The 13430-nt window shown below is 46.4% G+C and overlaps 1 protein-coding gene across 2 annotated transcripts in view; it reads left to right on the forward strand.

Annotated features, from left to right (window-relative positions):
* The window catches only part of ACTN4 (actinin alpha 4), a 340912-nt gene that overhangs the window by 212909 nt on the left and 114573 nt on the right, over nucleotides 1-13430 (forward strand). For both annotated transcript variants that reach the window (XM_069206884.1, XM_069206883.1), the window contains exon 12: nucleotides 7321-7471. In XM_069206884.1, coding sequence (XP_069062985.1) covers nucleotides 7321-7471 — 151 coding nt within the window. The remainder of the gene's footprint in view (nucleotides 1-7320; nucleotides 7472-13430) is intronic.

The raw sequence follows: 13430 nt of genomic DNA on the forward strand, positions 1-13430 counted from the left end.
AGTGGGACATAGTGTACTAAAGCACCTGATTGCATGCACAACCTCATTTTAGTCCTGACTCCAAGAGTCAACAGATATAGAGCCACAAAATCAATGCACAGCATGTGAATCCAGAAAAAGATTCATGCTGCAAAACGAAATGGTAACTTACCAGTAGAAGTAGTTGTAGGAAGCTGGCTGTCTATATAGTGTACCAAATATAAGGGGACACTATGCAGATAGTCCAGGTGACCCTTATTGGCTTACAAGGTTAAAAGTGACAATCCCAAGAACTCTTTTGTGGTATTGTGGGCGAGCAATTAAGCTTATCAGAGGGAAGTGCTAAGCATTTATTGAACTCGGAGGCAATAATTGAGACACACACTCAAGAAGGAACTTGAGACCAGTTGTTAGAAAAAGTGACTTTTGTTTATATTATGTTTCAACACCAGAATACTGTTACCAGAATAAATACTGTTACACTTTTAAAGAACTTGGGCAATGTTCCTGAAATGTCTCCAATTCGGTAATGCAATCCTATGGAGAAAAACAGTTCTCGCGATCCTCAGGAATGGAGGGACACCTTTTGTCCTCTTCTCTTCGGGTCAGGGAGGCTGGGTGCAGAGGTGTCTGATTTTTATCACCGGAGGCCGTCACGGTAGAGGGGGCCTGGACAAAGAGGCGGTGGCGAGAAGTCCATTGTTGGCAAACTTGAGGTTGGCTTTGGCTCTGGAGGCCCTGGGGACCACACTGGCACCGTTTGCTCACTTCAACTCGGGCAAGGGTGCATGGGTGCAGTGGGGCTGTCTGGTGTCCGGTTTTGGCAGTCCTGAGTCTTAGTAAGTTGTCTTTGGTGCCTGCATGGTGTATGGATGCAGCTCTGCTACTCCACAGGAGATCCTGGTTATTTCTTGAAGTCCTCACAGGCTTTTAGAGGCAGAACAGCTGCAGGAACAGTAGTCTTTGGCCCAAATGTCAGACAGCAGGCAGGTAGGTTGGGGGAGTTGGGGCCAATCCGGTTGCAGCTCCTCAGTTCTGGATTCTCTTTAGTCCAGCGAATCTGTACTTTTGGTGTTAGAGGGCCACCTAAACACTATTTTAGGGGCGTTTTAAAGGTGTGTGGGGCTGCAGCCAATGGGTTGCTTACACTCGGGGTGTCTATTTCCCCCCATATGACCACTTCCTGTGGGGAATGGACTTAACCCTATTCTCAGAAGGCCAAGTTTCAACCAAAAACAAGACTGTGGAACGCTTCCCCGAGTGTCCACTTTGGGCAGCCCACCATATGGGTGTGGCTGGCCCAGGTGGTACACGCCTACTGACTAATTTTCCCACCTGTCCTGGTGCTCGGTGGGCCTCAGGGCAGGCCTAGGTTGCATACCAAAGGCAGCAGGGCCTTTGAAGCCCCTGGCCTTGGTATGCAGATCTGCTAGCCATCCTCCGTGAGCGACAACACCCCTCTTTGGAGTTCCATTGTTTGACCTCTGAGAGCAGGGACTCTGCCACCCCAGATAGGTTTCTGACCCCCTGGAGGTGAGACTGGTTAAGAACAGTCAGCCAACACACACAGACTAGTGGGGTTCAGGGGGGCCCTCTAAGGTGCTCTCTGGGTGCATGTCATAAGAAGTATGAGGCTGGTATAAGCCTGGATTTATTAAGATGAGGTAATTGATACCAAACACCATAGGGTTCAGTGAAGACATTGTGTGACTGGGTCACTCGTGTTGATGAGTCTCCAGCACATATCTTAAAATGGCTTCCCTGTTCACTTGCAATGCTCAGCAGCGGGGCTGTGCATCACAGGGTCATATCTGCTTGTGCAGATAGGACCACACACCAAATATAATGCGCCCTGCCTTACGGCTCCAAGGCCTGCTGTAGGGGTGACTTAAATATATTTAGATGCAGTGCTGGTGACATGGTACACAATGGGTGTGCCAAGTTGTGTTTTTGCCTGGCTTGCACCACGACATGCAGGCTGCAATGGCATCCTTGTGCAACACATTTTTAGGGATGTCCCATATGGCACAATACATGCTGCGACCATTAGGGACCCTCTTTCATACCCATTCCCTAGGTATCATGGGCACCCCTTACTAGGGTCTTACACAGGTAGAGGAGTGTGGCAGATGTACACATTACCTGTTTAGCAGGGCGGATCGGGGGGCCAAGGTGTTGAAGAGGGGTCATGGGGTGGTTAGAGGTTTGGGGGGGGGGTCGAGGGGAGACGAGTAGATTCTGGTCTCCTCCACTAGATGGTGGTATAATGCACAGCATGTGACTCCAGAACATTCTTCAAGCTGCAAAACTACTATTGGTAAGTAACCATTTTGCTCCTAACAGCCCAAGCATCTTCCCGCATGAAGTAAACTCTTACATGTTGATCTGCAAATCAGATGTGCATACTGCCATGTTCTCAATCGTCATACTCCGAGTCAGTGCCCGAAACACCAATAAATAAATTGATTTCAGTGTGCAGAGGTAGCACTTTATATATGGCACCATGCTGTCTTGTCCAAAGGCGGACAATTGTGACTGAGGCTGATAGCATCATGTGTGAGTATTTAGGAGCTGTTGTAAACATTTTCGAATCCAATTTGGCCCCTGGAAAAGATTAACCAGATAAGGTGTCTCTGTAGTTTGATGGAGTATCCACTAGAAAGAGCATTACCAAAGGAAGCGAACTACCTAGTGAATGACCCGCTGTTTTTTTCCACAAGTGGTTCTAACAATTTTTCATGTCCTCTTTTGGTGATATTTGTTATTGAGATTATTCATCTTCCTGTTTTAATTGCTTTACACAATTACATTTCCATAGTTCACTTCCTTGCAACTTGTCAATGGTGATAGACCTGCAAGGTGGCATCAATAAATGCAATTCCTTGTTTAAAAAGGCTCCCCTGTTATTCCTCCCCCATGCCCTCCCTATCACAACCCCTCGTTTACCTGCCATCGTATCTGTTTCTATGTGTCTAAAATTACTGCAACCCTTGACCTCAAAACCTTTTCAGTAGAGTGAAATTTCACATCAGCGTGGAATATTCAAAGATCTACCTGTACATTCTGAATGTGGGGGATGATTCCCCTTTAGTGTGGAACAGAGGATTCTGATTTAACAGTACCCAAAGGTCTCTGCTGATTATGCACACATTTTTCAGGGTGAGCTTTGTCGTGAAGCATACTGTTTGCCCAGTTCATTTGTCTACTACTCCTATCCACATGTACCTGGATTTTATAGAACTTTGTGTGTCAGTTGGTAACAAAACTGCCCTAAGGAGAGACAAATGTAAAGCAGTTACCAACGAAAACAAAGGATTTTTGAATGGCAAGGCCCATGAATGAGTGATTGCGAAGGACGTGGTTAAAATCCCAGATACATACCAACACGTCGAAAAAGCAGCGCTTGCGCGCTGCTATCCTCAACCTAAAACGTCAAGCTAAGGGAAACCTATCTACAAGAATGGATGTAGGGCTGTGATGTACTACTCAGAAAGGAAAATGGAGATCCCAGTTCTTCATATCTTTTGCAGACTCAAGCAAATTATCACCAGTGACGAAGGGCACCATTGCATTATTAATAGTGCAAACAGTTAGGTTATGGTACCAAATAGCAGGAGCACGCTTCCGGACCAGGCCAAGAGCGCACTCCACGTGGAAAAGGGAGCCTCTTTGGCATTCCTAGCAATTGTGCAATTAAACCACATGTATGGCAGTCTTATGGTCATCAGTCCTCGCCATCACGAAACGCTATTGTGGTGTGGTTAAAATGATAATAGTTACAATTGTACACACGTCCCTGATGACTCCTTGCTTGGGTTCCTCTGCATCAGTGTAAAGAAATGGCTCCCTGTTGCAATTAACCCCCACTTTTTGCCTGATACTGATGCTGACTTGACTGAGAAGTGTGCTGGGACCCTGCTAACCAGGCCCCAGCACCAGTGTTCTTTCACCTAAAATGTACCATTGTCTCCACAATTGGCACAACCCTGGCACCCAGGTAAGTCCCTTGTAACTGGTACCCCTGGTACCAAGGGCCCTGATGCCAGGGAAGGTCTCTAAGGGCTGCAGCATGTCTTATGCCACCCTAGGGACCCCTCACTCAGCACAGACACAATGCTTGCCAGCTTGTGTGTGCTGGTGGGGAGAAAATGACTGTCGACATGGCACTTCCCTCAGGGTGCCATGCCAACCTCACACTGCCTGTGGCATAGGTAAGTCACCCCTCTAGGAGGCCTTACAGCCCTAAGGCAGGGTGCACTATACCACTGGTGAGGGCATAGGTGCATGAGCACTATGCCCCTACAGTGTCTAAGCAAAACCTTAGACATTGTAAGTGCAGGGTAGCCATAAGAGAATATGGTCTGGGAGTCTGTCAGAAACGAACTCCACAGCTCCATAATGGCTACACTGAATACTGGGAAGTTTGGTATCAAACTTCTCAGAATAATAAACCCACACTGAAGCCAGTATTGGATTTATTAAAAAATGCACATAGAGGGCATCTTAGAGATGCCCCCTGTATTTTACCCAATTGTTCAGTGCAAGACTGACTGGTCTGTGCCAACCTGCTGCTGAGAGACGAGTTTCTGACCCCATGTGGTGAGGGCCTTTGTGCTCTCTGAGGACAGAAACAAAAGCCTGCTCTGGGTGGAGGTGCTTCACACCTCCCCCCTGCAGGAACTGTAACACCTAGCAGTGAGCTTCAAAGGCTCAGGCTTCGTGTTACAATGCCCCAGGGCACTCCAGCTAGTGGAGATGCCCGCCCCCTGGACACAGCCCCCACTTTTGGCGGCAAGTCCAGGAGAGATAATGAGAAAAACAAGGAGTCGTCACTGGCCAGTCAGGACAGCCCCTAAGGTGTCCTGAGCTGAGGTGACTCTGACTTTTAGAAATCCTCCATCTTGCAGATGGAGGATTCCCCCAATAGGGATGTGCCCCCCCCTCCCCTCAGGGAGGAAGCACAAAGAGGGTGTAGCCACCCTCAGGGCTAGTAGCCATTGCTACTAACACCCCAGACCTAAACACCCCCCTAAATTCTGTAATTAGGGGCTCCCCAGAACCTAGGAACTCCGATTCCTGCAACCTAAGAAGAAGAGGACTAAGCTGAAAAACCCTGCAGAGATGACGGAGACACCAACTGCTTTGGCCCCAGCTCTACCGGCCTGTCTCCCCACTTCGAAAAGACACTGCTCCAGCAACGCTTTCCCCAGGACCAGCGACCTCTGAATCCTCCGAGGACTGCCCTGCTCTAGAAGGACCAAGAAACTCCCGAGGACAGCGGCTCTGTTCACCCAAGACTGCAACTTTGTTTCCAAAGAAGCAACTTCAAGACAACTGCGTTTCCCGCCGGAAGCGTGTGACTTGCTACTCTGCACCCGACGCCCCCGGCTCGACTTGTGGAGAAACAACACTTCAGGGAGGACTCCCCGGCGACTACGAGACTGTGAGTAGCCAGAGTTGCCCCCCCTGAGCCCCCACAGCGATGCCTGCAGAGGGAATCCCGAGGCTCCCCCTGACCGCGACTGCCTGACTCCCAGATCCCGACGCCTGGAAAAGACTCTGCACCCGCAGCCCCCAGGACCTGAAAGATCGGAACTCCAGTGCAGGAGTGACCCCCAGGAGGCCCTCTCCCTTGCCCAGGCGGTGGCTACCCCGAGGAGCCCCCCCCCTTGCCTGCCTGCATCACTGAAGAGACCCCTTGGTCTCCCATTGATTTACATTGGAAACCCGACGTGTGTTTGCACACTGCACCTGGCCGCCCCCGTGCTGCTGAGGGTGTACTTTCTGTGCTAACTTGTGTCCCCCCCGGTGCCCTATAAAACCCCCCTGGTCTGCCCTCCGAAGACGCGGGTACTTACCTGCTGGCAGTCTGGAACCGGGGCACCCCCTTCTCCATTGAAGCCTATGTGTTTTGGGCACCACTTTGACCTCTGCACGTGACCGGCCATGAGCTGCTGGTGTGGTAACTTTGGGGTTGCTCTGAACCCCCAACGGTGGGCTACTTTGGACCCAAACTTGAACCCCGTAGGTGGTTTACTTACCTGCAAGAACTAACAAACTCTTTCTCCCCCTAGGAACTGTGAAAATTGCACTGTCTAGTTTTAAAATAGCTATATGTGATTTATGTGAAAAGTATATATGCTATTGTGATTATTCAAAGTTCCTAAAGTACCTACCTGTAATACCTTTCATTTAAAGTATTACATGTAAAATTTGAACCTGTGGTTCTTAAAATAAACTAAGAAAATATATTTTTCTATACAAAAACCTATTGGCCTGGAATTGTCTTTGAGTGTGTGTTCCTCATTTATTGCTTGTGTGTGTACAACAAATGCTTAACACTACTCCTTTGATAAGCCTACTGCTCGACCACACTACCACAAAATAGAGCATTAGTATTATCTCTTTTTGCCACTATCTTACCTCTAAGGGGAACCCTTGGACTCTGTGCATACTATTCCTTACTTTGAAATAGTGCATACAGAGCCAACTTCCTACAATCAGCATTCAGAATAGGTTTTGAGGGTTTGAGTAGATTGTGTCTATTCTACTTCTTGAGTTTCGACCTTTATTGACTTATAATGTTGCAGTTTTGGTAAACTGACTACACCTCTGTGCCAGTTCCCATGCAATGTCATCAGAAGTCCTGCACTTTACAAGGTGTTTGTAATGAATAGTTCACAAGCCCGGCAGTAGATGTTATCCTATATCTATATCAGGAATATTGATGGTAACACTGCGGTCAGAACATAAATGACTTTTTTGACCAGATTAAATTAATAAATTAGGTTCATTCATCTCTTTCCGGTATCCCACAATCTGTTGGTTAAACCAAGGACTACTGTGGCTAAACTCCATAAGCTGTTCCTTGACTTCATCTGCACAAAGTAACACTTGTGTTTCCAAGCCTGTTAGTTCAATATTCAAACTGAAGTGATTATCTTTTACAGTGTGAGACATTGTCCCTTCCAAGCTAATGTAGTGCCACTCTGAATATTGCTTTAACTAACCCACAACACTTTGTGTTCCAGTAAATAAGGTACTGTTCCTAGCCCAACCACTGCAAAATCCAGAATAGACCTGTGCTCCAAATGTAATTGCTGCAGATGAATACTTTTTTCTGTGTACTGTTATTTCATGTTTAGGTTGGCACTACTCGTTTATGTACTTGTATTTGGGATAAATGTCATTTTGGAGACTAATAATTAGGTATGCTGTTTATACAATGGGGTTTGATAGATTGGTGCAGTTGGGCCCTATGCATTTATGTTGCTGTTTGTCGGTGAAATTGTCCATGCAGTGTGTATGCATTATCCATTGATTATGATCTTTACTCAACAGGTAAGGAAGCACTGCTGAAGCAGAAGGACTATGAGAGTGCCACACTTTCGGACATTAAAGCTCTAATTAGAAAACACGAGGCTTTTGAAAGTGACCTGGCTGCTCACCAGGATCGAGTGGAGCAAATTGCAGCAATTGCACAGGAACTGAAGTATGGCATCCTTTTTTGAATAACTTACCTTTGTACTAGCTTACATACAGGGAAGGCATCGTGCATGGGATTCCATGCAATTTGAATGTCTCCTATTCAGCTTGGAAAATGTTAGCTTATCAGTTTAATTGCTTTTTCACTGCATCCAGTAAAGTGAGATTTACTTAACAGGATGAACTTCAGCAAAACCTTTGCATGCTTCTTTTCTGTATTCACACTGCACTTGTCTGTACTTACTATCAGGTTCCTGCTTCCATACTTCTTCTGATTTGCACCTTTGTTCTTCATGTAGTTGTTGTTTTCATACACACTAGAAGCTAGCCAATCACATGCTGGATCAAGGAGGCTCTTTAGAAAGATTCCTTTTCAGAAACATTTTGGAAGGTCACTTAATTGTAGAAATAGCACATATAGTCAAGTGAGATGAGAGCAAGGATCTTATGCAGCCTCTATCAGAGGAGTTGATAGCGTGCAAAGCTGTGATTTGAGAGGGAAAGACAGTCACCAACAAATAAAAGCCCCTTGAAATGATGCAGACTGAGCTAGTAGGTAGCTGTGCATTGGTGTCACACCAAGACGTGCTTGGCTCAGATTTTAGACTTAAACCCAAAGTTGTAGCAACAGTCAACAAAATGCTCTTTGCAAGGGGACAGTCTATCTGAAAGGATACTTTTCATTGCAGGTTCTTCACCCTGTGAATATCCCCAGATTGAATCTGGAGATTTTTTTCTCATCAATTCCCTCATGTAGGTGGCATTGTGTAGCTCAGCAGGAGTTCTGTCCAAACCTAGAAGTGACCTTCTATAATCTCCACCTCTGCACATAGACATCCGTTTTTTCCCTGTGCCTTCTGACTCATCTGGAGCTCGCGCTATCAAATTCTGTCACCCTTCTTCATCCTTCTGACTCACCTCTGGACCCCCTTTTTTCCAGTGAGACTTCCAGTCTGGTTACTGCTGGTGGATCCTGCCCCAACGCCACCTTCGGCTCTCTGGCCCTTCTAGGGTTCACTGACACCTGAAATGACTCCCCATGTGGCACGAGACCCCTGTGCATGGGTAGAGCATGAGGAACCCACATAGTCCTCTTGGACCCATAAGCAAATCGATCACTACTTGGTTCAGTTATACCCACTTCGACCACTTGTTCTGCTCCACTCTAATTCACTTCCGTTGCACTACAGATTCTCACACCTGGAGCTGCAAGATGGTGACAGTGACAACACATTGGAAATATAGGATGATAACCATTTTCTAGACCTCAAAGAGCCCATTGGACTTGATACTTTACCTGACACTGGCCTCGCGTCTCTACTTGGCCCCTTTATGGAGGAATCTGCCCTGTTTGCGATGTAGGGAAGTGCCTCTTTTGACACCCCCCCACCCCCCCAAACACACAAATGTTTTGCCTGGTTTCAGATGTAATTTCGACTGAAAGTGCACTGGGTTCCTGCTAACCAGGTTGTTTTTTCTCAATTGTCAAAACCTTTAGCATCCACATCCACTGTAAATTTCTAGTAAATGGTACCTCAGCCTGTGTGCCGTGCTCCTAAGCACTGCAGGCAGTATATGTAAGTCACCCCCTAGCAGGCCTTACAGCCCTATGGCAGGGCGCATTATATTAAATATGAGGGCCTATCTGCACAAGTAGATGTGTGCCTGCTATGTCTTTGTCGATTCCTAGACATAGTAAGTGACCACGGAAGCCATTTTAAATGCATGTGATGGACACTGGTCACTGTGAGTTTCCCAGCTACATGATATCTTCTATGAATATAGGGATGTTTGGTATCAAACATCTCAGATTAATAAACCCTCACAGATGCAGGTGAGGGATTTATTAATGACTGCACCCAGAGGGTAGCTTAGAGGTGTCCCCTAAAAACCTACCAGATACTAGTGTGTGGACTTGTCTTAACCAGTACAGCCACCATAGACACGTTTTTGGCTCTTGAGGGCCTGTGACAAAAGCCTGCACTGGGGAGGGGTGTTATCACCTCTCCCAGGCAGGAAGGACATTTCAGGGCGGGAAGCTTCAAATGCCTAGCTGCCATTGTAATACGACCCAGGTCTCTCTAGATGATTGATATGACCGACCACCCTGCCTGGCCCCACTTTTGGCAGCAGCACAGATGGGAAAATAATGCAGATTAGGTGGTGTGCCCGCTTTATGCCAGTCCCACCCTTAAGGTAGATGAGCTGAAGTGAACCATACTTTTTAAATTCCTCCCTCTTGTTTGGAAGGAATAAGGCCACTAGGGTTAGGGTTATGTCCATTTCCCAGCAAAAGTGGTCATAGAAAGGGTGTAGTCACCCTAAAGGTTGGCAGCTCATTGAGATTGTCAGTGTTAATGACGTCCCCCCACTCCTCTGAGCTCAAGTCCAGCCTGGGTCCTCACCTGCAGGATTCCGTGACGACTCCTGCACCCCTCAACACACAGGAACCCCTGACCGCAAGTGCTCCCGGACGAAGAAACCCTGCCACCGAAGGACACCCCTGCATCTGTTCCTCCTGGGTCTGGTGAAAAGGACCAAAGGAGCACCTACGTCCCTGAGCACCCCAAGTCTACTACCCACCTGCTTGTTGTCCCCAACTGGCTTCCTAGCCAGAGCCTGCTGCCTGTCTTCACAAGGACCAAACTCCCATAGGAAACCATTGGGGACCCAACTCCTTACTGCACCCATCACCCAGCTGCATCAATGCTGCCTGTAGTGACGTGCTGGTGTGGTTCTAATCAGTGCCCAGTACTTAGCGTAACTCCCTGAGTTTGGCCTCCTAAGTCGTTGTTAACCCTGTGTTTGCTGAGCATTGTTTTCCTCCATAGGTTAACATTGAAGAACTCTGTGCTGTGTTGATTTTTGAAAGTTAAAAGTATTTATGCTTGAAAAAGTGCTTACCAGATTAAGAAGTTTTGGGGTTTTAAACATATAAAAAAGTGTTCTTTTTGGGCCGACTTGTTGGTATGCATCTGGGCTTTTAACCACGCCCACCGCACGCCCATCACTGTCACTTGTTCGTGGTCTTGCCTTTCAAAAATCCTTTGTTTTCGTTGGTAATTGCTTTACGTTTGTCCCTCCTTAGGGCGGTTTTGTTACCTTCTTGGCCATCGACCCTGTTAAATGGATAATTGCACTTTTGCAAATACCTTTGTCTGTGAGTGAAACTTCTATCTTCGTGCTCACGGCGGCACTTTGAATCGGCTTGCTTATGTCAACTGTTTTACTTTTTATTTTCAGTTGGTGTGAAAAGTCCAGTTGGGCATTTACAACGCTAATAGCTCTACCTCGAGCAAACGCGAGACCCATTACATTGCAAATGCTTATTCCAAGTTGGCCTAAGATTTATTTTTTGAGTGCCTCATTTATTGCCTCTGTGAGTACAGTAGATTCTTAGCACTACCCTCTGATAAGCCTAACAGCTCGCCCACACTACCACCAAATAGAGCATTAGTTCTATCTGCTTTTGCCCCTCCAAACCAACTGGGGATCCACTGGACTTTCTAAACAGTGCACTTCTTTTTAGTGCACCATATGGCGAGCCAGCTTCCTACAGATGGTGATAGTGTTGCTTTACCTCCATCTCCTTATCAATGGAGGTAAAACCAATGTTCTGACAGAGTTACTGCAGCTAGGGCAGATCTCCTCAGCATCACTCTTCTCTTTTAATGTGGCATTAACGGACAAGCTTTTGTGCACCTGGGCAAAGCCAGGATCTTGCCCTCCAAATAACCTAGAGACCATCTGTCCTCACGCAGCACCTGAGAGCCTAGTGGTTCAGGTTTTTTGAGGCAAAGGTCAGAGATCTAGCTGACGGCATCCAATAATCAAAGGAAAGTTTAGGCTCTTGGAGAAGGAAGCCACAGAAAAGGTACCAGCACAAAATACAGAGGACTTTGTCCTATTGTAGACCTTTGCTCTTTGAGCTTCTTCCTCAAGAAGGGTAAGCTCCTCATACTCACCCAGTCTGAATTACTGCCTGCCCTTGATCCAGGTGACTTGATGGTAGCGTTGGATTTGTAAAATGCTTTTTAAATTTTTTTATTTTAAACCTTTGTTTTCCTGTAGTCCTATAAATGTTGTGTGGTTTCAGAAAGCCCAGGAGCATTTTCAGTTCGTAGTACTTCCCTTTGACCTTAGCAGCACTCCTTGGGTGTTCACGAATGTGGTGATGTTTTCTGCGGTTGGAAATAATGGTCTTCCCAGATCTCGACCACTAGTTGCTGAAGGTGGGCGTGCCTCAAACCATTGTCAACCACCTCCAGGCAACAGCTGACTTGTTGACATATCTGGGATTTTCCATCAATGTGCTGGAATCATACCCGACTACTGCACAGAATCTTCCTTTCATAGTAACCTTACTGGACATTGTGTTGTTTGGGGCCTTTCCTCCACCTCAACAAGCCCAGGATATTTGGGCTATGGTCCCGATGTTTTAACCTTTGACCTAAGTCTCAATGAGAGCAGCTCTAAGCCTCTTGGCCGTCTTGCATCTTGCCAGTGGACTACACCAGGTAGCACATGCGGGTTCTACAGGGGCTCAACATCAACAAACTGCTAACATTTAGTTCACGTGTCAGAGGAGACTATAACAGATCTGCGCTGGTGGCTGCTGGACCACAACTGGACCCCACCCAGAGCTTTACCCAATACTGCACAATTTCCTGTTCTGTGGCCTTCCACAGACCCACCACCTGGTGAGGTACTACTCTGGTATCTATTCTCAAGGTGAGGAATCTGCAGTTAGCAGTATTCATCAGAAGAACAAGTTACTTACATTCGGAAATGCTCTTTCTGCTGTTTACTAGATCTAACCTCGGATTCTTTACAAACCCACTCTGTTCCCTGTTCTGTGGAATGGACTTTTTGAGGCCATACATAGACAGATCCCAAATTAGGAATCTGATTACTAAGAGCTCTGTGTCTGCCTGGGTGGACAAATATTTGAAAGAAACAGACATTCAACACATGGAGCATTCAACACACGGAGGTCACGGTTATATTATGTCCTCCAACATCTGTTCCTGGGCTGGATGGACCCAACTCAGCCTCACAATGCCTCTATCGGCGTACAAGGTGATTGCTGAGGAAAATAAAAATCTCCTGGTGCAGTCAGGTTCCTAGGGTTATTCACAATGTGAGGAATCTGCAGTCAGGTTATCTACCAGAAAGAACAATACCGAAGATAGGTAACGTGTCCATTTGGACCAGTGGTGGACCAGATCTTAACACTGAAAGATAACAATATTGTTAAAGCAGTGGAAGCGCTACAAGTTCTTTTAAATGAAGCCACCTGGAATCCTATAGACAGCCACTCTTCAAAGAGCAGCAACAAACACCTGCTAGTTGAACGAGGGAGATGCTCCTTTAGAGGCAGAAGAAAATGTAGAAGCCAGCCTAGGAGATGGTATTTTATCTCTGACAAATAACTTACTTGGATCACCTCAACAGTTACCAGTACAATGTTTTCTGCAGGAATGATGAAAGATCACCTCTGACAAATGGATTCTAATCCTCATAAAGCATACATGTTGTATAACATTTGAGGACTTGCCTTTTAAATTCACACAAAAAATACACTGCAAATGAGAGCACTTCAGACTATTGCAACAGAAATTGCAGGACCTCTTAAGAGGAAGCAGTAGAGAATGTACCTAGGGAAGAAAACCGTAAAGGAATTTGTTTACTTCCTTTAAAGAACCTTGACTTGGACTTATGAATCCTCAAGCTTGTAAAGATACAAAAATTACAGAATAGTACATGCTAAAGAGAAATCATCCTTACATAGATAGCGGTAATCGTTTCCCAGCTGTCCTGGCTATAGTGCAATCTTGCCTAGTCTGTGGCAAGCCTAGCTATCTGGATCTCCCAGATAAGCGAAAGGCGGCTTGATATGGAGTAGAACCACTGCAGCATGGCTCCTCACTGGGACTCTGTCTTGATCACATCTCTAACATCTTGGT

Source organism: Pleurodeles waltl, chromosome 9 (genome assembly GCF_031143425.1).
Source record: "Pleurodeles waltl isolate 20211129_DDA chromosome 9, aPleWal1.hap1.20221129, whole genome shotgun sequence".
In the NCBI taxonomy this organism is placed as follows: domain Eukaryota; kingdom Metazoa; phylum Chordata; class Amphibia; order Caudata; family Salamandridae; genus Pleurodeles; species Pleurodeles waltl.